This window comes from Archocentrus centrarchus, chromosome 1 (assembly GCF_007364275.1).
Source record: "Archocentrus centrarchus isolate MPI-CPG fArcCen1 chromosome 1, fArcCen1, whole genome shotgun sequence".
Classification (NCBI taxonomy): domain Eukaryota; kingdom Metazoa; phylum Chordata; class Actinopteri; order Cichliformes; family Cichlidae; genus Archocentrus; species Archocentrus centrarchus.
The window spans coordinates 16,397,971-16,423,577 of NC_044346.1; the positions used below are offsets into that span (position 1 = coordinate 16,397,971).

A 25,607-nucleotide genomic window follows, 5' to 3' on the forward strand; every position below is an offset into this window, starting at 1 on the left:
GGTTACATTTTAATACAAAGTTATGATGCCAAGACAACAGCTGGGATACACATGCAATGCTTCTAAAAAGAATACAAAATTAATAGTAGAAAAGAAACCCCAAATACATCTAGACTGATAATGGCAGCTTTGGTAACCTATAGACATTTAACAAACTAAGGCACCTTGTGACTCGAGCACATTGATATCACATAGAAGTAAACCCTGACAAAATGTACATATAGCAAATGAAATACTGCAACAAGCTGCAAGTACGGGTCTAAAACTGTCCATTTATATAAGAAATTTACTAGGCACAAAATCAAGTGGTATAATTTACAAAAAAAGAACAACTTGCAGGACTTTATCATATAAATAAATCACAGTGGCAACAAACAGAGACGTTATGATTATCCTCTTAGACATATTCATATTTAAGCATTTGGTATCAATGTTTCTGCCCAGATGACAAGACTCAATGAATGAACCTCAGTGGATTATTAAGCAACACTGCTGCAGTATGAGGGTCATGTCACTCCTCTCGTGTGCTCTGTACCATGGAGTACTTCTTGCAGGGATTCTTCAGGCAGGAAGGAGGCCAGGTGATGGGCCAACTGTACGAGCATGGCACTGAGGTCTGGACGTTCCTCTCCATGAAGTTAAACAGTGGGTTCCACCAGGTGTTGGTGAGGTAGTTATTGGGTGAGCATTTCAGGGTCTGACAAGACAAAAAAAAAAAAAAAAAAGGCGTTATATTAGAGTGATATCGTTTCATGATGCAAATGTCTGTAACAGAAGAGAAGCAGAATGTCTGATGCCTTATTTGACATGATTACAATGTAGCTGTAAATTCTTTAAGATGTTGGGGGGGTTGAGCAGGAGGTTAAAGTGAAATAGGAGAAGAACCTCTAAACAGAAAACCAGCAGATTTTTTTTTCAAGTCTCTACTATTGTTGAAGTATTGTAATAGAAAGGGATTTTTTTTTAAAGACTACCTTCAGAATATAACCATTTGATTCGTCTCACTCAGACTGCTCATGACAAAAATATAATATAATAGTATAATTTATATGTAATTAAATCGTTTTAAAGGAATGAATGACCTGAAGGAAGAAAACAAAACACTGCCAACCATAAATTGTGACCAGTGTTCCAAGCATATTAATCAATTCCATCAACTGTGCTTAAAATTTGTCCATTAGAGGGAGTAATTTATCATTTTAAAGGTGCACTGATACAGAATTGCACCCAGATGCTTTTGATGCAATCTAAGAACCAGTTGGTGAATCTCAAGCATATAATAATATCGATCATTTCCTATAAACAAAAATAGTAATAGCTTTTAACTGGTGCACTAGATGTAACACCCTACAACAAGATGGGACTTGTGCCAACAGGAAGTCAGTAAAGATTTCCATGCATAACGAGACCTGGATAACAAGCTGAAATGAGAGGGGAGCCTTCAACACACATACACCACCCAGTGTTCAGCCCTGTCCTCAAACCTGTAAGTTAGCCATGGTGTGGTACCACCAGAACAGACGGGAGGTGATAAAATATGCCACAACCACGTCCACACTGTAGTGCTCATGTGCCACCAAGATGCACACTATGCCCACAGCACTCAGGAGCCAGCAAACGAGATGGTACCACCAAAAGGACCGCGGCGAGTCTTGAGGGAGAAAGCAGCAAAGACAAGATTGCTGTCAGTATTTATTTATAAAACATGTTTTGTAAAGATATTGCAGGAAAACATTACAGATCCACAGGAGGTGGATAGTATTTTGTTAAAAAGCTCTGTGATATTTTATGACTTTAAAGTAAAAAACTTGGAAGAAACCCACCACCACATTGCTTCATTTTGCAAGGCTGAATCCACCTCATGACAACATAAAGCTACGGGTTGTTGTATATTTTGCTTGCAGTGGACTGAAATTACAGCCTACTTTGTAAAGGGATTTTGAAATGAGCTTCTGATTTTATACCAGAATCACCATATTATCATGGGCATCCAGAGTCTGAAGAGAAATTACCATGAACTATTCAGAGGAATATACTGAGATGGATGACATGGCAGCATTTGCTCATTAGGAAGTAAATTGCAATGGACGGATGCCAAAATATCACTGTTTACATCCTCTTTACTGTTGCACCTCCTCGCTAATGTGTTTGAATGTATTTCCTGTTTGCTTCTATGGGATGATGTCGAGCTGCTCTTGCAAAGTGAGGAAAAATATGGATTCTCTTTTTAGTTTTATCTTGTAAACTTGTGACTTTAATCTCAGAATAGCTTCTTTTTTGTGAAAATATTTATTTTAGATTATTTATCTTAAGTTTTCCCACATTTTCACAGTGTCACCCCCCCCCCCCCCCCCCCCCCCCCCCCCCCCCCCCCCCCAAAAAAAAAACAAAAACAAAAAACAAAACAAAAAAAACAAAATCTATAAAGAATGAAATATATAAATCCTCTGAAATATCTTTTTTTGGACCAAAATATTTTTATATAATCTTTAGTTTCCCATGTTCATATCCAGAAATACACTGCTGTTTTTCTGTAGTCACACTTTTTGAAAGTACACTAAAGCAACAATAAATCAGCACGTGACAATTATTTGTAGCCTATTAGCCCCTACATAGAGAGGTTTATTACACATGGACTGAATGAGAATGATGTAGTTCATACATTATTCACAGAGAAATCCCATAAAGTCTCCCACACATGGAATGAAACAGGCATTACTTTGAGTACTTACACTCCTTAATGAACAAATAGGTGATCGTGAGCATCACAGTGTGCCCACTATAAAGAAAGTCTCCACACAAGAGATGGGAGTTTGTAATGGAAAGCCCTCCACCTGAAATCAGCCGCAGAACTCGCTGAAGTTTCGCATGGGAGTCTCCGTGAAGCTGATGGAGAACAGGGATGATGTAATGAGAGAGGTAAATATTGGATCAGAGGTGACTCGAAGACAGAGGGATTGTTTTCACTGCAGAATTATTGTGAAAGTGATTTTTAAAAATGTAGCTAATTTTCACATTTGAGAATCTAAAAAGAGAGCATATTGGTATTAGTATATACTCACCAGCCACTTTATTAATTCAATTGCTGATTAATGCCAATGTATAATCACACATGACATGGTTGGTAGGACCAGGCGAGCTGGTCTGAGTATTTCAGAAACTGCTAATCTTCTGGGATTTTCCCACACAATCATCTCTAGGTTTTACAGAGAATGTTGTAGAGAGATGCTGCTCCAGTAAGCTGCATCTCTCTCAGTGAAAATGCCTCACTGATGCCAGAGGTCAGAGGAGAATGGCCAGACTGCTTCTAGCTTGTAGGAAGGCAACAGCAACTCAAATGACCAATTGTTACAACCAAAATATGCAAAAGAGCATCTCTGAACACACAAGCTTATGGAGTTCAGCACTAGAAGACCACTCCGAGTGCCACTTGAAGTGATCTTGTAGAGTTTGAAGATTGGAAAAATATTGCCTGGTCTGAGTCTGAGATTCTCAGACTCAGACCAGGCAACCAATCCCTTTGGTCCCCTTAGTACCAGCTGACCATTGTTTAAACACCACAGCCCCCCTGAGTATTGCTGCAGACCATGTCCATTCCCTTATGGCCACAATGTACCCATCTTTTGATGGCTGCTTTCAGCAGAATATTGCACCATGTCACATGGTTACTTGAACATAACTGTACTAAAATGGCCTCCACAGTCACCAGATTTCAATCCAATAGAGCAACTTTGGGATGTGGTGCAACATGAAAGTTGCATCAGGGACGTGCAGCCGACAAATTTGCAGCAACTGTGTGATGCTATCATGTCAACATGGACCAAAATCTCTGAGGAATGTTTCCGGCACCTGTACAGGCATCTGTGTCAAAAAGTATTAAGGCAGTTCTAAAGGCAAAAAGGGGTCCAACCTGATACTAGCAACGTGTACTTAACAAAGTAACTGATGAGTGTACTTTTCTTGGTCGATAATATTGGGTAAATATTGGGTAAATTCTTAAATGCTAACCCAAACAAACAGATTTAACTGATCATGACAAAAGTTTGCTAATCATTTAATAGAGATTTTACTCTCCATTGGAGACCTACCAATCTTTACAGGCTATAAAAGTACCATCAGCCACACCTAATAAAAGAAAAAATGTAAATATGTTTTGTGCTGTTAGAGCTGCTGCTAAAGTTATGGAGGATGATTTACTTCTTACAAGCAGCTGACAGCTCTGACACTCAATCTAGAACAGCTCCAGTTCTCAGTAAAAGAACAACTACTAAATTGTCTAACCTGCAGTCCCTGTGCAGTATACAACCAAAACGACTGCCAGGAGCAGATGTTTTTGTTCAGACACTAATGCACCTCAGTATTGTTGATGTCTTGAGGCAATAAAAGCTAAAATGCTTTTTTTTTTATAGCTGCTTTTCCAGAGTGGCTGTGCAAGATAACTAGTCCCAGAGTGCATGAGAGTACACAGGCGAGAAATGACAAATAACACTCTCTCTGACGTTTGCATGCTTCTTACCTTCGGAGCGCAGGTCATGTGCATGCCAGGTACGGGCAAGGTTGTAATATACATAGTGACACAGCGATACAAATACAGGGTGCCAATGAGGAAGAAGAACCGTCTGCTCACTATTGACCTGCAAGAAGACAATGTAACAGTGTGATAAATGATGGTGTTAATGTATATATGATTTATATGAAGTATAATCTCTGGGATTAATTGTGGTAATGTAGACTTCTATAAAAAAGGAAAAAAATCTATTAAAATATACAAAACCCTTGGGACCAGAGACAATTTAGCTCCGTATGATCAGCCAACACATCAAACATGATAGCTCCTGTTCAGCCAATCAAACTGAGGTTTTAGTGACCCAAATATGCTGTGACAGTGAAATCTGTAATTTTACTTGCATTGCTATAAACTGAATTTTGTCTTAATTCCCACAAGCAAAGAATTTAATGTAGAAGACTTCATGATAGCAATTCATGTAAATTCATCATTTTTCAGCAACATTAAAATGATGAGAGGCTGGTATTTTACTCAGTTTTAAATAACAAAGACTGCTTTCTGAATGAGATGTGTTGAACAGTCATACAGAGGACACTCCAAAGTAGAAAGGACTGATCTTAATTTGATCATAGGCCTCAGTAATATGATGAACTTCCTGAGTTCATTACACAATCGGACACACAGACCACTGGCAAGTTACAAGGGTGTGTTACCACATATACATAGTAACAGTGAACAAACTGCAACAACAAAAACTGCTGCTGCAAATATTTATGTCTTTCCAACTGAAAGATAACAACATATAGACAGCCCTGTTGTTTCTTACTTGTATCTAAAGAAGAACAACTGTATCAACCAAATGGTCAGCAGCACCATCCCGTTGATCTCTGTCACTGTAAATGCCCAGTTGACTCTGTCAATATAGTCAAAGAACTTATCAGGAAGGGGAGGGCTGTCTTCTTTGGGCGGAACCCTCTCGTGGACGACTGTGATGACGACTGTTGTCAGTACCAAGTTAAAACCAGCATAAAAGAAAGCGATCACTGTCTTCCACCACTCCATGGGCAGACGATTGACTTTGGACTCTGGCACAGAGATCTTCACGTAGTCATTATGCCTGCCTATGCCCTTCCGAAAGCCTCGCTTTGTATCCTCTCCACCAGGCGTATGGACGGGACAAGTTTTACCGCCGCTGGGCACAGGGGCACCCTCCATTCCTGGGTTCATATTATCAGAGGCAGAGTCTCTCTCGTCCACAAGCTCCTGTGATGCCATGGGTGCCTGCACTGTCCACCCACAGACAATGTGGCTCTGGGTTGAGGCTTAATAGCTGTGATGAGACAAAATAAAAAGATTACACAAACAATTAGGTTTGAAAAGAATATGCGTGCAACTGTCATTTGAACAAGACAGAAAAGTACAAACAAGTAATGAGAGATGAGAAACAGGGAGGAGACAAACTTTGGTTTACTTTTATTTTCACTCTTCCCCATTTTAGGAATAATCAGTGAATGCATGAAGGTTTTATTGACACAAAGTTTTGGATTCCACTGGATAAAATGCCCATTTTTGACTGAAAAACTATTTTGGCGTTTACAACACAAAGCCAAATGTGGTTGTATGAGTTAATGCTATGAGTTATATTTTCCATTTATTGGACATTCACCAGAACCACTCAGGCAGTTTTCTGTTTGGACATTCAATCATCCTGCCTTTTTGTTTTTTTTAGGCCTTCCAAAGTCTTTCCATTACACTGCTGTAGATTCATTTCTCAACAGGCAACTGCTGTGGCCATTCCAGTCAGTATATGGTCAAACATCACCTCGCTGTTAGTAAGCTGGAGAAGAGTTAGTGAAGTGGTTGTTGTTGAGCTATTTTCACTTAATGACTTGAGAGTGCACTATAGCAATGATCATTTTCATCCTTTGACATCCAAAAGGTCTCTCTCCCTTTAACAGCTCCATTAATGGATGTGGACATTATTGCAATCAGCCCCGAAATGCATCACAATAAAAGTCATTTGGGATACATACATGATGTTATGTTTACTTAGATACCTAGCAGTAGGATAAAATATGAGATGGAAATAGAAGGTGGCTGGATATTAGAGACCTGCCGAAAGTATCAGTTTCCTCAGATCAATTTTGAGGAAAACATTACTGCTGCAGAAAAAGCATTAGAGCAGAATGCCCTCTGACTAACCCACACAAGATTCAGTCTCTGTTATGCAACTGATAGAGGGCTGCAAAACACAAAGTCTAACAGGCTTTAATGGTTTGTAATAAGGGGTTAAAGTGGGATATAACAGGTGGGGGAACCCCAGGTTCCGGTGTAACAGTGCAGCAGAAATAAGTCACTTAAAAATCTGCACTGTGAGCTCCAGTAGTTTTGCTATCTTCGTGCAAAGGCTTTGGTCAGCTGACCTGTGCTGCTGGTTCTGAGCTTTACTTCTCTTGGTGGCTTTACACATGCTGAAGTATATAAGCTGTTAAGATGTTACCTGAGCCATCATGGCTGCTTTCCAGCCTCTAGCCAGTATAACGATGGTACAAAGGTGAAATATGGCAAGTGTTGCTAAAATTCTGCTTAAATTCAAAGGACTAAAGTCTTTCTAGAAGAAAGTCCAGCCATATTAAAACACATTTATTTGGTGAGTTATTTTGAAGTATCTAAATTTACTTTCATTGTAGTGGTCAACGGGATATAAAACAGCATGTACTGAATATCCACTCAAATCTGATGAAATTTAAGAAAAAAAAGCTTAAAAGTTTGCAGACGACAAAAACATTTTTTCATACCTCTACCACCATCTTTGCTGTTGCAGAAATTATCCCATAAACATCAATTCTGAATACTTTCAATGCCATCTCTTTCTCCCTTAAAATGTCTTGGCTGCTACCCACGACCTAACCTAGCAATGTCCACGAATACCACAGTCCAGAGTCCATCACTGTAAACTCTGCCACAGTTATGCAAACTACCCAGTTTAGCTGGTGCTCATTATCCTGGGCTATCATTTAATGTGTATGTTTCACATGTAGGAAAAGACATTTGTTCAATGTGAAATAACCTGATAATTTCAGCAACACATCATGTGTGGATCCGCCGTCTGATTAAAACCAGATTGTCAATAACATAGTAGCTCATCCAGCTCATAATCCTTCACAGTTCACAGGTTATTGTAATGTGTGAAGTACAGAAGGAAAGTTATGAGCTTTGTTGTCAGTGGTTGGCTGTATTGCACAAACTAATGAGAAATAAAATCCAATGAGAAGTCAAAGAGGCTGGCAAACAGTTATATACAGAACAAATTAATCTCACGGAAATCTGACCAGTACTCCAGGAAGAATAATGATTCTCGCAAAAATGGAAAAAGAGTCCATAGAACAACCAATGTGGCTTTGACCTTCACCGCTGTGGGTGAAGACCCATTGGATGCAAAGTTCACTGAAATCTTAACAATGCCCTAGGAGGAGTAGCGATGACAGACATCTCTCTGTCGCATAAACTTATCACTCCTTCGGCTAACATGAGCTTTACATATGAAGTTAAATATCCACAGTAGCAATATAATGTTCCTCACTGAGCAGTCTGTGACATTAAAAATAACCCCTCATCTGCCTCTCCTATCCTCTCTTTCTTACATCTTTCTTCATGTTTGAGTAAAGTTATCACACATGAACCTTTTTTCCTCCCTGGAAAATACGGCAACTCTACCTTTAGGCAGCAGACGTGTGCGTTTCAGCTTATACATATTAGTTGCTGTAAATATCGAGTTTCCAGATCAAAGTTGTAGGAATGGGACATTATTGGTTCAGTCTTTATGTAAAAGCATTTATGTTCTCTTTTCTCTTATCTGTGATACATTAACATGATTTACAGTACAAAAAAGGTAATATTTCTTAGGTGACTGCACTGTATGCACTGCACATGGGTGTCAGTGAATTTGTTTTACTGTCCCCTCCCTCCCTAGTGTACTGAGGACAGTATTTTCCCACTGGCCAGAGCACCAACACACTCAAGGGATGGGTGGTGATGGAAAACTGGCAGAAAAAAACTATTCCACATGGTCACAAGCCATAATGGATAACTTGGCTGCCTGTACTCACCCGAGCTATTTCTAGACAAGTCACAGAGTTGCCTTAAAGGCTGTATTTTACTCCAGGGGAACCAGGGTTTCAACTCCATTTTGGGCTCTTCATAATAACATGCTACTCTTGCTGTCCACTCATTTTTGTCTTTGCATCATGTAGATGGCCTTCATCAAAGGAAAGCGGTTGCTCTGCCTTCTAGAAAGGGACAAGACCAGCGATTTAACGATTATGTTCTGAAATGTACTGAAACAAGCGAAGATTCTCGGTGTTCAGAAGTAAAGCATTTCTGCAATTCTAGCTTTGTTACTGTTTCAGTAACAGATGCTCAGAAAGTTATAGGCACAATAAATGCCTCACCAGGAAAAAAGTGTTGATGAAGTATCTGACGCAGTCGAGGTTTTGTAAAACAAACAAGACGCCTCTGTGATAAAATAAGACATCTCCAGATAGGTGTATAATGATAGTAAAATGCTTTTCAGCTCCTTGTTATTAACCTATGTTATTAACAAGCAGCTGATGCAATAGTATGTATTCTTTGCTTTATTTTAAGAGTGGAAATACTATAAATTTAGAGTAAAAATTCACCATTAAAAGTAAAACAAATACTACATTCAACATCGTTCTCAGATAAAAACAGATAAATATCATGAGCAAAATGTCCTGAGGGTTTAAGTGCTTACTTAATCTCAATTGCTTAAGTACTTACTATTGCAGACAAATGCTCCCAAATTGTCAATTAGTAATATTGGATTTTATTTGTTTGTAAGTACTGATACATTAATGTGTACTTGGGCATCTTCATCTTCAGAACTACTTCTGTCCCTAAATAAAATCACTCTATAACAAAAAAATAACAAAAACCTCATAATGTGTGATCCAAGTAAAAAAAGACTATATGTAATATAATTTTGATTAACTAATTAAGTTGACAAAATATAATGAAGTAAAAACCACTCAATTCTTGGTGATGAAATGTGTAACATAAAGTAAGAGGAAATAGCTAAAGGAAGTACTGAATGGGTTTGGATTTGGGAGATAGACAGCCTGGTTCTGCTAGAGATTTCTTCCTGTTAAAAAGGAGTTCTTCCTCCCCACCGTTGCTGAGTGCTTGCTCATTTGTTTGGTTCCTTACAAAAATCCACTATTGTAAAACCATGGTTACTGCATAAAAACGATAGTTAACCGTAGTGGATTTTCGTAAGGGGTGGTTGGGGTTCTCTCTTTAATACTGCAGGGGTTTTACCTTACAGTACAATGCACCTTAAAAAGACTGTTGTTGGGAAGTGGTGCAATATAAGTCAAATTTTAAAAATATAAGTTTGTAAAAACTCTTCTTCAGAAAGCTGCTTTAGAATAAACTATGTTATTTCAAACTATTAGTGGTTAGCAACAATATAATGAGCTGCAGTTAACAGATTTTGATGTTATACTAGCAGTATTTTAATTTTAGTATTCTTGAGTTGTATTTGTAACTGGTAAACATGGCATCACAATACTATAAATCACAGAAAGCAAATGTTTGAAACCTTTGGTTTTTACCACCATGTCCATGTTCATCCCATGACTACTGGACAGCATTTGTATAAAATCCAAGGTTGCACCTCAAGACACATAAGTATTAATTCCTCCCTAACAGAGCAAATAATTGCTGTTATACTCCTGGAAACACAGCCTATTTCACATGGCACATGTAAAAATAGACTCAGAGTACTTTTCTGGCTTGCCTGACCACATGTGGGGTGGATACTGGCAGTAATGTCAGATTTGTGACTGGGTGTCTCCCATTGCCTCCCATATATTAGAGGGTGACAGTCTGTCACATGTGATGTAAGTGGCACAGCTGGTTTTGAAGTTTACTTTTGGGGTGTAGTACAGTGGCCCCACACACAGTTTTAAACACTGGGTTAAAACATGAGGCTACTGGGTGGGGCAACAGGTTATTACTTGTCCTGTAATTAAGCCTTCATTCAAAGCTAAGGCAAATGGGAAATAGAGAAATGAATTATTAAAAATGGAGTTAAAGAAAGGCAAAGTGTGGCCGAAGCTAATTTGGATGCTTCAAAAATAGGTTGCTATATTTGCATTGTGACTTGCTTTTATCACTGCAGCCTTTGTCACCTGATGTTTCATCATCATGTAAAGACGTAGTCTCCAGCGAAAATGATCTACCGAAAATAACTTTTTGCACGAATTTATACAAATACATGAACTCTATACTATAGACACGATCAAAGATAGCCTTACTAAGAGTCGTATCTACAATATATTTCTACGTCTGTAAACAACACTAAGGGGAAAAGTTAAATGTCATCACTAGTGCAATATTCATTTCGTTTATTCCAACACCAACACCAATACCACAATTATTACAGCTTTTCTTTTAACACGTGTAACCCAACATACAGGCCACCGATGAGAATACGATATTTCTGCATTTAGATTCACATGTTGCACAGTTCATAGCATCATACCTGCCTTGCTCGGGCCTCTTCCTGGAGTTGCAGTTCCTTAAATCCCCCTTGCTGCGCCCTGTCTGCTCGCTGCTCCTCTCAGTCTGGTCTGTTACATTACGCGACAGAGCCGCTCGTTTTTGAGGGAGCGCTCCTCCCTGATGTCCGGCGCATTTCTCACACAGATTCAGCTTCAGTAAGCTGCTTCCCGACCAGCATCCCCTTTAAGTCACACCAACAGTCCTGTAATCAGCACATGCACCACCCTGTAGTTGATTGCAACTGCAAATAGCGGTTCTATTTTTATAAGACTAGCTTTTTAATTACAACCTTTTTTCTTTCTTTTTTTTTTTTTTTAAGTCATTGTTATTATTTGAATAATTTCACGCGTCTTGTTGGTAAAATTTATTACATATTTTATTTTAAAAACGTAAATATTTGAAATGACTGAACTCCTCGAAAACATTTTGTAAGAGAGACTGATTTTTTGTTTGTTTGTTTGTATTCTTTTCTTGCAACTATTAAATGTGTTTTTACGCGTGCAGGATGCGGATCAGTTGAGTCACTGAGCCAGTTACTGTGCGCTAGGCGACGATGATGAAGGAAAACTGACATCAGGTCAGTTTTTCTGGAACCAACCACAGACAGAGGAAACGCATCATTTCTACGCGGGTGACGTGGCGTCTCGGTAAAATCTCTTCCAGGTTGCTGTGCCAGGCAGGCAGGCTGCTCAGTTCTAGGCTCCTCCATCCGCTGCTATACCTGATACACCTTTACAAGTAAACAGACCGGTTTTGCCGTTTTGCGTGTACTGGCTTTTTTGTTTATAAAGAGGTGGTCGGTTGAATTAGTTGCTGACTGCTGTCAGTCATGGAGACTCTCGGCAACTCGAACAAGAAACAGAAGCTAACCAACGCTGCCGAGAGCTGGGTGAGGGTTTTTTTTTCTCTCTCCCCAAGTTGTGTTAATTCAACGCACCGTTTCATCATATCCGCCCACATCCACTAACCAGTTGCTTCTGAGCTAACGGGCTAACCAGGGCTAGTAAGCTAGTTAATTAGCACAGTTTGTTAGTTACAAGCTAAAGCTAGCTCCAGATTTAAGTCTTTGGTTGCTAACAGCACCACGAATTAACTGGTAACATTTCTCGTAATGATTGCAGGGGTTTTTACCAATTTGGTTAATGCGTTTCCAGGTGTGGTAACGTTACCTGAAGGCTCAGGTATACTGTGCTGTGCTTTATTTAAATGGTCTGCTAGATAACGCTGCAGCATAGTATTCCACATTTGAACAGAAGTGGCAAAAGTACTGACATTCTGTACTTAAGTAGAAATACAAGAACTTGTGTTAAAAAATACTCTGGTAAAAGTCAAAGTACTGGTTCAACTTCTTTACTTATGTAAAAGTAATAAAGTACAGGCTCTGAAATATACTCAAAGTAAGAAAGTAAAAGTAGTTCTTTGGATGACGTTTCTACCAGCTATTTTTGTGTAAAGCTAACTAAACCTCATTATATATTATTGTAATAATATAAAATAATGAGAATGCAAACGTTATTCCAATCTAAATTTTAATTCTAATGAATGCACTCAGCTGTTATGTAGGACACAAACTGTAACGGAATTTAAACACAGCTCATCTCTGCTACATTTGATGTAACCTGTAACTCTGACCATGAACCAGTCCAACACAGAGCTTTGCTGTAAATACAGGACAGCAAACTGACCTGTTTATCATGCACTAAACTGCAGTATTTTGAACAACACAAAGTTAGCATACCTCAGTTTGTTTTGCAGTCCTTGCCTTCAAATCTAACCTCTCTTCTTCCTCTCCTGTCCTCTTTCTTACATCTTTCTTCATCTCTGAATGAACTTCTCTCTCATTCTTTTCTCTCCCTGAAAATACAGAGGCTCTTCTTTTAGCTAGCAGACACACTGTGTGACAAACTGCAAAAACTTTGTGTGTTTGCTGCTATTGGTTGAGCATTTAGAAACGCTGCATTTTACCTGCTACACGTTACTCCCTTTATTTTTGCTCCTCTTCGGTAGCTTTAGCTAAATGCTGGAAGTACCGTGAGCACAACTTACGGACATCGGCGGCCCACTATAACCCCTGATTATAGCGCTATAAATGATGCATTAATTATATGGTTTTTCCTTTTTAATCTCTTTGCATGCAGTAAGCCCTGGAGACGAAGGATACGCCAGTACGATGGTTTCTTATGTGTAATTGTTTCGCTTTTTTAGGATCAGATCGGTTTGATGTTTGACGGCGCAGTGACTGGAAATAAAAACTGTTCTGACGCGTTGTAACGAGTCTGTTTTGAAAATGTAAGAAGTAGAAAGTACAGATACTTGTGTAAAAATGTAGGGAGTAAAAGTAAAATGTAATCAGAAAAATAAATACTCAAGTAAAGTACAGATGCCTAAAAAATCTACTTAAGTACAGTAACGAAGTACTTGTACTTAAGTACAAGTACTTACTTGTACTTCCCCCCTCTGCATTTGAACACAAAACAGGTGAGGTTAAGGATGTAGAACGACCACTAAATCAATAGCTTCACTTTTACACTGATGAAACAGAATCTACAAAAAGCAGATATGAGATCCTGAGGCTGCTAAATTGGAAGCCTTCTGCCACCTGGCTATGCCTAGAAATTCTGTCCATAAAAAATTATGAACAGAGTCAATGACAGAATTTAAAGTGCAGAACATTTATTTCTGTGATTTATTTTTTATTTTTTTATTTATTTTTTTTATGTCAGCAAAAAAAAAAAAAAAAAAAAAATGTTTTGGGCTTTAAGTTTTTCTTTGTAAAAATGACCAACTTCCAGTGTGTTCCTGTGGTAAAAGGATTAATTAGGAATGCATAACAAATAATCAGTACCTCCTGCTCTACAGATGTATTCTAAGGTGTTGAAAATGATTCAGTGGATGAATGTTTTTATAAACTTGTATTAACTGGGCTGAATTCACACTATATTGGTATCACTTCAGGGAATGCAACGGGCAACTAATGTCACCTATCAAGCTCATCATGTTAGCCGAAACAAGCGCGGGCAGGTTGTGGGCACAAGAGGAGGCTTTAGAGGATGCACTGTTTGGCTGACTGGTATGTTTCAAGATGTTACTTGTAGACCTTTTAAGGTGGACTTAATGAAGAGATCTATAATTAATTTAGTATAACTTTGTGTCTTTCCTCTACGCAAAGGTTTGTCTGGTGCAGGGAAGACCACAGTGAGCATGGCCCTGGAGGAGTACCTTGTGTGTCATGGTATCCCTTGCTACACCCTTGATGGGGACAACATCCGTCAGGGGCTGAACAAAAATCTGGGGTTCAGCCCAGAGGACCGTGAAGAGAACATTAGACGTATTGCAGAAGTGGCCCGGCTTTTTGCTGATGCAGGGCTCGTCTGCATTGCCAGTTTCATCTCCCCCTACAGCAGGGTGAGTGATTCCCCAACGGAAGCGTCAGCAGCTGAATGAAAGATAAAGACGACAAAGAGGCGTGTGCCTTTAACTCAGTGATATTTCAGTAAATTAGACTCTTAATCTCTCACCATCTTCAGTAAACCAGGTTAAATTTGGCTCTTTGTGAAGTTTTGTTCTGGGCTGAAAGGAAATTTGAATTAAGAGTCTAGTGCTTTGCACATAACCATTTGTTTTTTGGAAACTTCATAGTTTGTAATAGTGATGACACTATTGATTGTGCCACTTCCCATCGTTATTTAGAATTTACTGCAGACTGCTGGCAGCAGGAAATCTCTTATCCTTTTCACCTTTTTGCTGAAATCATGTTTATACTTAGTTTTGTATGCTGTTATCATCCATCAGGATCGCGTCAATGCTAGAAAGATCCATGAGGCTGCTGGGCTACCGTTCTTTGAGGTGTTTGTGGACGCCCCACTGGATGTGTGTGAGCAGAGGGATGTGAAGGGGCTGTACAAGAGAGCCAGAGCAGGGGAGATAACAGGTGGAGTATGATTTTTATCTTATTTTTGTGCAGCACAAGGTTTGTGTTCACCATATGATCAAAAAGAGTTTATATACTGTCAGGTATTCTGTAGACATGCAATGTATCTTGTCAGTCTGGCTACAGCTTGTGAAATACATGTTGATTCTAGCCTCATTTCCTGACTTTGTCATTCTGTTTCTGCTGAGGCTTATCACTTCTCAATACACAAAAATAAGAAACAATCAGTCATCGCTGTAAAAGGAAATGCTTCTTCTTAGATTGTGGTTGGTGCATGCGTGTGTGAGATCTTAACTAAGATTAAGCAAAGTCATTTCTTGTCACCCTCATCTGGATGTTCACTTAAAAAACAAGAAAAAGAAAATTTGAAAAGTACCTAGATGGAAAAGTAAACGAAGCATTTAAACAGAGGTTCACGCTCCAGCAACACTAATATATATATATATATATATATATATATATATATATTAGGGGTGGGACTCGATTAAAAAAATTAATCGAATTAATTACAAGCTTTGTAATTAATTAATCGAAATTAATCGCATTTCAATATTTAACATGATAAATATTAATTTAAGTTTAGTTGATGAATGAATCAATATACATAAGCTTAAACTTCAAAATTTTGTTTATTTTCCCACCAGTCTACTACACAGACCAACGAAGGGTGGAAGTGCTCCTGTGATAAGCAAACTCCTGAAATTAAAGTTAAGCATCATAACTGGATGGTTTTATTCAACATTAATGTCTCACTTGTTATAGTTGGAAATTAATCATTCACTCAGCTGTATTCCTTGATGTTGAAATGTGTTAATCTTGTTTTAACAGCTTATTTTGAATTAAAGACTTAAAATTAAACCACAAAAAGGAGAAAAAGTTCATTCTCCGTTTAACAGCTGCTTTTACACAGCTGTGCTTCGCACTCACGGTTGCTAGGCGACATGAGCTACGCAGAGGTGACGGCAGCTGATATGAAGGCTAGCTGCTCACTTCCGGCCTTTGTGGGCTGCGAAAGACGTGGGCCGGGTCCTTCGCAGGATGCAGCCCCTAATTTGGACATTGTGCGTCGATATAATCTGTATGCCGGGAACTCGCGCACTGAGAAACGTTCCACGGTGCAAAGTGCGATTAAAATGCGTTAAAAATTTTAACGCGTTAATTTCCCTGTAATTAATTAATCGAAATTAACGCGTTAAAGTCCCACCCCTAATTTATATATATATATAAGAATATATTGTTTGACCAACGTGTTTCAGCTTGTGGCCTTCATCATAAGTTATGATGACCCTGATGAAGGCCAGTAGCACTTCAGAGTAGTCCTATTTTCTGCACACATTGAAAGTAGGCAAAGTTGTCCCAGAAACAAACAAATATTTAAAAGAAAGGATGTGTGGATATTACGTTTGTAATGGGATGTAAGAAAACAAGATTTGCTCTTTAATTAAAACAAATTATCCTTAACCATGACTCAAAACAGACATTACCCTACGATCCCCTGATGAAATAGGCTCACAGCTGTAATTCAGGGCTGAAACATAAAAATTGTAACTGACTGTTTCCTTATCAGTGAATATTTCCTGGCTCAGCACATCTTTTCTCCTTAAACACGTCTGTGTGATAGTTTATCAGTGTCACACAGATGTGATCGTTTAATGAAAATAGTATCAAGTACTTCAGTACTAAATAGTATTAAATAGTATTAATTTGTAAAAAGACCCATTATTTCATACTGTGTTCACCTCAAAGATATAAGAAATATCAAACTAGAAGAAATACACTGTTACTTAGTAGTTGAATATTTTTAATTAAAAAAAAAAAAAAGAAGAGATCAGAGTGTGCATTATTTTTTTAAATTAATTAATGAATTTTTTGGCAATCAGGTTTTACTGGCATTGACTCAGAGTATGAGAAGCCAGAGGCACCAGAGCTGGTGCTGAAGACTGACTCCTGCAGCGTGAACGAATGCATACAGCAGCTGGTTGACCTTCTTCAGGAGCGGGTGAGGGGAGGAAATATGTGGTGTTGACATTGTAAAAAAAATTTTTTATTTTTTTTGGTTCCACCAATTAGCTCCCTCCTCTTTAACACCACCATTACAGGTTAAACTAGAGTCTGTAAGTTTAGACTACACTATATTGCCAAAAGTATTCACTCATCTGCCATCACATGCATATGAACTTGAGTGCCGTCCCATTCTCAATCCATAGGGTTTAATATGATGTCGGCCCACCCTTGGCAGCTATACCCGCTTCAACTCTTCTGGGAAGGCTTTCCCCAAGGTTTAGGAGTGTTTATGGGAAATTCTGACCATTCTTCCAAAATCACATTTGTGAGGTCAGACACTGATGTTGGGTGAAAAGACCTGGCTCGTAGTCTCCGCTCTAATTCATCCCAAAGGTGTTCTGTCAGGTTGAGGTCAGGACTCTGTGCAGACGAGTCAAGTTCTTCCACACCAAACGCACTCATTCCTGTTCCACATGCGCAGTCATGTTGGAACAGGAAGGGGCCATCCCCAAACTGTTCCCACAAAGTTGGGAGCATGAAATTGTCCGAAGTATCTTGGTATCCTTTCACTGGAATTAAAGGGCTGAGTCCAATTCCTGAAAAACACCCCCCCCCCCCACTACCAAACATTACAGTTGGCAGAATGCAGTTAGACAAGTACCGTTCTCCTGACAACTGTCAAACTCAGACTTGTCCATCGGATTTCCAAATGGTGAAGCGTGGTTCATCACTCCAGCGAACACCTCTCCACTACTCTAGTGTCCGGTGGCAGCGTGCTTTACACCACTGCATCTGATGCTGTGCTTTGCTCTTGGTGATGTAAGGCTTGGATGCAGCTGCTCGGCCATGGAAACCCGTTCCATGAAGCTCTCTATACATACTATTCTTGAGCTAATCTGAAGGCCACGTGATGTTTGGAGGTCTGTAGTGATTGACTGCAGAAAGCTGGTGACCTCTGCTGACCGCATGCTGTGATTTTACGTAGCCTACCACTATGTGGCTGAGTTGCTGTCATTCCCACTCACTTCCACACTGTTATAATACCACTAACAGTTGACTGTGGAATATTTGGTAGCGAGGAAATTTCATGGCTGGACTTGTTGCACAGGTGGCGTCCTATCACAGCATCACGCTAGAATTCACTGAGCTCCTGAGAGCGACTCATTCTTTTACAAATGTTTGTTGAAGCAGTCTGCATGCCTAGGTGCTTGGTTTATACAACTGTGGCCATGGAAGTTATTGGAACACCTGAATTCAATGATTTGGATGAGTGAATACTTTTGGCAATATGCTGTACATTGAACAGTGCTGTTGTTTTTCTATTGGCCACTAGATGGCAGGAAACTATCACATTTCTATGGATGTTGATGCTAATGCAGCTCCACTTCTTGTATATAATTAAATATTCCTTTACTAACATCTTCATTATGTATGATACTTTGGAATGATTTCTTTATACCTATTAATCTGATGTTCTGATGTTAAACTTTGCAGGATATAGTTCCTGTTGATGCTTCCTATGAAGTCAAAGAGCTGTATGTTCAAGAGAACAAACTGGACCTGGCCAAGGCCGATGCAGAAACACTTCCTGCTGTACAGATTGGGAAGGTGAATAAGAATTTCTTTTCTAATTTTCACAAAACCTTTTAATATGTAAAGCTAAATAAGTGTCCTCTGATAGATTTACCGATGTTCTGCTGTATGTGACTATGTAATCCTCAGGTAGACATGCAGTGGGTGCAGGTGCTGGCTGAAGGCTGGGCCACTCCTCTCAATGGTTTCATGAGAGAGAGAGAATTTTTGCAGTGTCTTCATTTTGACTGCCTGTTGGATGGTAAGATGACTTGAATATGACAGGAGAAATTAAAATGAAAATAAAATTTTGATTAGACTGAAAAATAACTATCATATTAATGTCTCTTGGTGTGATTAGAGCAATTTAACATGTTTGTTAAAAAAAAAAAATCATGCAACTTGTACTGCACAGATTACTACCTACAACTCAGTTTTGTACTGGGGTGCCAATTTTTTTGTCACATAAAAGCACACACACAAAAATTAAAACTACATAAAATCCAGTGAAAGGCAAAATAATTGTATTTAATGTTTATGTTTATAAAAAACACCCAATATCTCGTGATATGCATACACTTACTGGCCACTCTGTTAGGTGTGCCTGTTCAGTTGGTCGTTATCACAAATATCTTACCAGCCAATAACATAGCGGCGCCTCAACAAATTAGCCATGAAGACATGATCAAGACAACCTGCTAAAGTTCACAGGGAAGAAAGGTGGTTTAAGTGACTGTGAACGTGGTGTGGTTTTTTTTTTTTTTTTTTGTGCCAGATGGGGTGTTCTGAATATTTCAAAAACTGCTGATCTACTGGGATTTTCCCAGACCAACCATCTCTAGAGTTTACAGATAATTGTCTGAAAAAAAGAGAAAATATCCAGTGAGAGGATATAGTTCTCTTGGTGAAAATACCTTGTTGATGCCAGAGGTCAGTTCACTGTTCTCAAATGGCCTCCACACACACCAGATCTCAATCCAGTAGAGCCCCTTTGGGATGTGGTAGAACAGGAGATTCATATCATGGATATGCAGCTGACAGATCTGCAGCAACTGTGTGATGATATCATGTAAATATGGATCAAATCTGCAAGGAATATTTCCAGCACCGTGTTGAATCTGTGCCATGAGGAATTAAGGCAGTTCTGAAGGCAAAAAGGAGTCCAACCGAGTACTAACAAAGTGTACTTAATTAAGTGCCTAGTGAATGTATTTATGTATACTCACAATATTCATGTATACACATGCCTTTAAATGTGCTGGATGAGTTTGTATATTGATAGATTTCCGAAGTCATTATTCCTTTTCCTGTTAGTCCTGAAGGACAGGAATGTAGAGGGCAAAGCTTTTGCATTGATCAACACTAACACACAGCCATTTGCCATTGTCACCATCTTCCAGAGTTTTGACAGTTGGAGGATTGATTGCACACAATTTAGGCTAAAACTGGTCAGGAAGAATAGAACTGCAAGTTCTACTAATCAAGTAGTTGACAAAACAGAAATCCCAGTATATTCATTTTGTGTCTCCCTCGTTTGGACATTTGGCAGTCTTGTGTGTGGATTTTATTGGAACCAGCTGTAAGCTCTGCTTTGTGACAGAGGGGACCAGAGGAGGGTCCAGGGGGAGTTGGGGCTAGCAACAGTCACAGTTCCATAGTATTCATTTTTTATCTGTGAAAACTGTGCTGGTCTAAATATTTTCATCAACCTGGATGGTGAAATGAATGCCACAAAAGAATGCTGTGACTAACCAGGTGAAATTTGAAATGAGGACGGGTCAGGCTACAGTGGAGAGTAAGGATTTTTCTTCTCCAACTTCTTGAATTGCAACCTTGAAGACTCACTGTATTCTGTGGTTTAGACATATATTCCACATTTAGCCTGAAGGTGTACAACGTGATACTTTACATGAATGATTGAACTGTTTTCTTGCACATTCCCGGTCTTTGGACTTTTTAACCTGCCTTGGATGTTGCCTAATCTTAGTGTAATTTTATGGACTTTTTAAAATTTACTGTAGATACAGTTTACATTTTTGGCAAAATTAATGGCAAAGAAAAATTTTTTTGATTCTCCCCCAAAATGTATCAAAAATCATGAACTTGTATTTGAAGTGCTAGAGCAAATGATCTGAAGTGTCTAAAATGTTTTAGGTTATTTCAGATTTTTAGACAAATAAGACATTAAACAGATCAGTGCTCATTTGTTGCACCCTTGTGGTATTTTGTTTTTGCATAAATAGGTGGTGTGATCAACCTCTCCGTGCCTGTCGTGCTGCCGGTATCAACTGCGGATAAAGAGCGTTTGGATGGTGTGACAGCTATGGCCTTGGTCTATGAGGGTAGGCGCGTGGCCATCCTGCGCAACCCTGAGTTTTACGAACATCGAAAAGAAGAGCGCTGTGCTCGGCAGTGGGGAACCACCTGTAAGGACCACCCTTACATCAAGGTCAGTGCCTGAAAGGACTGGTGCATTCAGCGTCCCAGTTTTTATTATCATCCCGTGCAAAATAAAGCAGGAGGATATTGTCATCATACCGTCTGTCCATGAGGTTTTACCTTTCTGGTCTATAGACTCAAAAACCACAAGGAGTTGAGCCATGAAATTTGGCGCGTTTTCTTTACTGTTCAAACATGTGCAATGTGATATTCATATTCCTGGATGTTTAGTACGCTTTGTACACTTTGGCTGTATTTATTTGAAGTAGAGCATAAACAACATGGAAGACTTCAGGAAGATTCTGAGAAACTGGGGAGTCCCAAATTTCTAGTTAAAGAGCCAGTCTGTTTATAGTAATCAGTTCTAGGCTACAGCCTTATTGGTTAGTCTGTGATGCAAAATTCTGATTGGATGAACATTGTCCAACATTTGGGTCTGGGATGACTTATGACCATAAATGTAACAGACCATGACTCATCATTGAGCAATATTAAAGCCATACCTACTGCTCAGCAATATTGCTCAAATGTGAACATGGTTGCATTATGTTTGTACATGTTGCCATATGATTATACATGACATGCACTGATATCAGATTATGTAGTATGGGTGCATTATGTAGTAATATTCCTGTTAACACATGTATTTAATATGATGTGAATACTTTGTTGTACTCTTGTTATAGATTATATAAATAGAAAGACATTATGTAGTATAGACCCTTGTACAAGATTGCAGTGTGTACTTTCTCTAATTTGTTTACCGTGGAAATGTTTTTGGGTCTGTTCTAGGATGTTGTTACCGAAACGTTTTTGTAGAAATGTTAAAGATAATCACAAAATATCAATCTCTGGAATATGTATTAAATCTTTACTAACCCAGGGGTGACTAAAAGTATTTGGATAAAAGTTTAGGGCAAGGTCTTCAAATTAGGGCAAAATAGTTTTACAGATGGTAGTAAGATGTCTACTGAAGGGTTTTTTTTTTTTATGAAATGGGGCTGTAAAGCTCTCTTTTCATTATTCGTGGTGGGATATCCCCATTGGTGATGGGGCTTGTTCTGTGAAACAGGGCGGGACATTGGCAGTGCTCTCCAATCTAGAATTTGTTTCAGTTGTGGTGTTGTAGTGGCTGTTTATTTGGCTAGCTCCCTGTTCACATTTGAAATAATGGGACACTTAAAATGGTTAGAGTGTGTGCGTATGTATGCGTTGGCCCTCTCTTTTGATTTATCCACATTGACATCATGTTTTCCATTCACTTGTGTTAGGAAAATCAATACCAACTTTTCTATGCTGTTGATCTCTCCAGAGAATAAGGCTGTTCAGCATCATTTATGACTCTTATCGGGCCAGCGGTGGACAGGTTGGAGTAATTAGAGTGTGGAAAACAAATCACAACATGATCTTGAAAACATCTTATAACAAAGCCAAGTGGTTATTGATCGCCTCACGTTGACACCCCTGCTGATGACAATGTTCAGATTTGTATGTATAGTTTGCCAGACCAAACTGAAATCAGTGTGTTTGCAAAGTATGGATATCAAAGCATGTTCACATGATAAATTACATGTCAACAAAATAAGTGACTTAGATGGATTTTTCTTTGTCATCTTCAGCTTTTCATTTGTGGCCTTTTTAGTTCTTTCCATCTCAATATGGGACCTTTGCTGCATTCACTGCTTAGTCTGTAGTTAATTGTCTCTTCGTGTCACATTAACATTGCACAGCCCAGTCAGTAAGTCTAGGTGCTGTCTCATAAATGCCAGTGGAGACAGTTAAAACGCATCTCCAATAGCAGCCAGAACTGATTTGATTTAATTCTTGATGTTTATGGCAGTTCTCAAAATTTATTGTGGAATGCCAGTTTCTTTCACGGTCAACAAGTACTCACTTCAAAGTGAAATGGTGTAATGTGCACAGGATAGGCTAAGTTGTAAATGCATTCACCATTTATAAAACTGTTTTATTGTTGCTATTTTCCAGGGCCAGTGCCAAAAGACTATACCTGGACTATTTGTGCAGGTATCATCGTGTTGCACAGGGTCAAAAGAAAAACTGCTGTCCCAGGCAGCTATGCATAGACTGTCAGTACCAGGAAGGCATTACTTTAACGATCACTTTAAGCAAAAAACAAGGGTGACCTCTGTGTTGACAAGACACAAGCCAAATATCCACAGACAGCTAGCACTTGCTACTCAACAGGGACAGACTGAACGATGTGGGATACACACCATGCTCACTTGACTTCCACAGCTTCTTATCTCACAGCCAAAAGTAATATCCCATCAATAAACAAAAACAGAGCTCAGGTTATTGAGCAGTCTTCTTTTTTTTTCCAGCCTATCCATCTGGATTGAGTGATAGCCTGCAAAATCTAGGCATTCAGTGGACTGACTGAGAAATCTACAATCAGATAGCCATCCTGTAAGCTGCAGCTGTTTCACACAGTGTGTAATAACTATTCATATCATAGTTAAAGAGACTGTCATAATTCAATCCAGAATTATTTTATACCTCATGAACGACTTAATACAAATGTAAAATGATTCCTGAAATTAAAAAAAGCACAAATGCAAAGATCACTCCTGTTTTTCATATATATATAAATTAACTCCTGCTGTGAGAACTGAATTTACAATATGGGCTAGTATGTTAGAAATGGTATGGAAGCTGAGCCTTGGCGAAACTACTAAAGACCATCTGCAGAGCTCCAGACTGTCTGTCTCAGAGTTTTGTGTGATAAACATGCTGCATGTGAAAGCAAACTGCCTCCCTGGATTCGGCACTGATAGAACACAGATCCCAGCTGGCCTTTTCGCATTGCTTATGGAAAGACTGAATAGGCGGAGGAGTGGAGTTTTTCTCAGTCTGTCAGGACGCCCAGTGTAATCACTTGATCTTTTTGGTCCACCCTTGTTTTGCAGGTGTTATATTTGGATCCAGAGCCTCTTGCTCAGCCTCCAACAAAATGTGTTTGAGATTGTACCGCTCAATTGCCAGCTTCCACCTTTTTGCTCACCCAGCCCATCTCCAAATACATCCAGGAATTGTTTCCATGTGTCTCTTATCGACTGCTGTGGGGCTCAGGTAGACCCTGTGGTGTGATAATGTCCTGAAATGATCTGACTGAAACTGGCAGTGGGTTGATGGAAAGCAGCAGAACTGTGTGGTGTTAGTGACATAGTTAGTTGTTAGACACACTGCTTTATAATTTCACCATAGTAAACTAATAGTGTAGTGTTTCTGTTAAAAGTTGCCTACATATCTGTTTTGTGGATTAGTGCCGTCTGTTTATTGGCAACAGTTTAAGTGAAAACTAATAATCTTTGTGGTATTTAGTGATTTCACACTCTTGGGTCAGACTTACTTTATACCTCTGACTCAACAGCTCTCTGTGTCTCACCACTATTGGCAGTAATTTTTAATTTTCATAGATTTTTTTTTTCATCGTCGCCTTATTCGTGATGGAGCTTGTCATGGTAATGCGCTTTGAGATGTATTAGTAGCTGCGGACTACCATGACTCCTCAGCGTCAACACCTGATGTCTCATTTCTGGATTTAAGCACATGCCACGTGCTCTGTGTTCCCTCAACTGTCATTCTTTATCCACTTTGACTTAACATGTGTGTCCAGCCTGCTCTAATTAAGCTCTCACTCATTAGAGTATATGCATGTATACATAAGTGTATGTATAACTCCCAACACCAGAGCCACTCAGTCAACACACTCATGGCTACAACATTCTGATCCTGTCTGTTTTGTGCTCCACATAACATGTAGTTAATCCACATTTTCCTGTTTACCTGTCTTTCCCTCAAACATGAAATCCCTGGCGCCGGAAGCTATGGTGTGGTTTATTTGGCTAGGCCCCCCCTTTCACAAGTGAAGTCATGGGAAAATTAGAATGGTTAAATAGTGCAGATTTAGGCGTCCTGCTTTGTGTAGCCACGTAGACGTTTTGTTTTCCGTTCACTTCTGTTGTTAAAATCGATTGTGATTTGTCTATGCCGTTCTACAAATAAGGCTGTAAAGCGTCTTTCAAAACTTTTATCAGGTGAGCGCCTTGAGGTGACTGATTGTTGTGATTTTGTGCTATATAAATAAAATTGAATTGAATTGAATGGAGCAGCAGACAAGTTGGATGAAATGGATTGTGGAAACAAATCACAACATGATCCTGAAAATTTTCGTGTAGCACAGGAGGCCAAGTGGTTATTGATCACTCCACATAGACACCACCTCTCCTCTTGCCAGCTTAAACTGGAATCAGTCTGTTTGTAAAGTATGGATATCAAAGAGTATTCACATGATAAATTATATGTCAGCCAAATGTCATAGATTTATTCATTTTTAAAATCAACTCTCAGATGAAGTTTCTGGAATTCATTCGGGGTCCTATTTGAGTCACAGTCTAAATGCTGGAGCTGTGCTGCTTTTTGCTGCCTGGCCTGAAATTTGTCACTTTGTATCACATTAACATCGGACAGGCTGCTGTTTTCAGTAACTCTAGCTACAGTCTCAAAAGTGCCACAGGAAGCAGGTGGAAGATACTGCCTGAAACAATA

At 39.1% G+C, this 25,607-nt stretch overlaps 2 protein-coding genes across 5 annotated transcripts in view; one reads left to right on the plus strand and one right to left on the minus strand.

Annotated features, from left to right (window-relative positions):
* Positions 1-12,886, minus strand: sgms2a (sphingomyelin synthase 2a). 3 transcript variants are annotated; one of them, XM_030732354.1, is made up of 7 exons: positions 12,831-12,886; positions 11,073-11,294; positions 5,334-5,837; positions 4,517-4,634; positions 2,733-2,886; positions 1,485-1,651; positions 1-697 (listed from the first exon to the last, which is right to left on the minus strand). In XM_030732354.1, the coding sequence occupies exons 3-7, from the start codon at positions 5,780-5,782 to the stop codon at positions 512-514; spliced, it is 1,074 nt and encodes a 357-aa protein (XP_030588214.1). In that variant the 5' UTR covers positions 5,783-5,837; positions 11,073-11,294; positions 12,831-12,886; the 3' UTR covers positions 1-511. The 3 variants fall into 3 exon arrangements, with proteins under 3 accessions (XP_030588214.1, XP_030588207.1, XP_030588221.1); XM_030732347.1 differs by lacking the exon at positions 12,831-12,886 and having other exon boundaries at positions 11,073-11,375; XM_030732361.1 differs by lacking the exons at positions 11,073-11,294; positions 12,831-12,886 and adding an exon at positions 7,306-7,413.
* The window catches only part of papss1 (3'-phosphoadenosine 5'-phosphosulfate synthase 1), a 23,907-nt gene continuing 10,029 nt past the window's right edge, over positions 11,730-25,607 (plus strand). For both annotated transcript variants that reach the window (XM_030732329.1, XM_030732335.1), the window contains exons 1-8: positions 11,730-11,981; positions 14,048-14,162; positions 14,262-14,497; positions 14,885-15,023; positions 16,904-17,022; positions 18,522-18,635; positions 18,750-18,861; positions 20,843-21,048. In XM_030732329.1, coding sequence (XP_030588189.1) covers positions 11,922-11,981; positions 14,048-14,162; positions 14,262-14,497; positions 14,885-15,023; positions 16,904-17,022; positions 18,522-18,635; positions 18,750-18,861; positions 20,843-21,048 — 1,101 coding nt within the window. In that variant the 5' untranslated portion in view covers positions 11,730-11,921. The remainder of the gene's footprint in view (positions 11,982-14,047; positions 14,163-14,261; positions 14,498-14,884; positions 15,024-16,903; positions 17,023-18,521; positions 18,636-18,749; positions 18,862-20,842; positions 21,049-25,607) is intronic.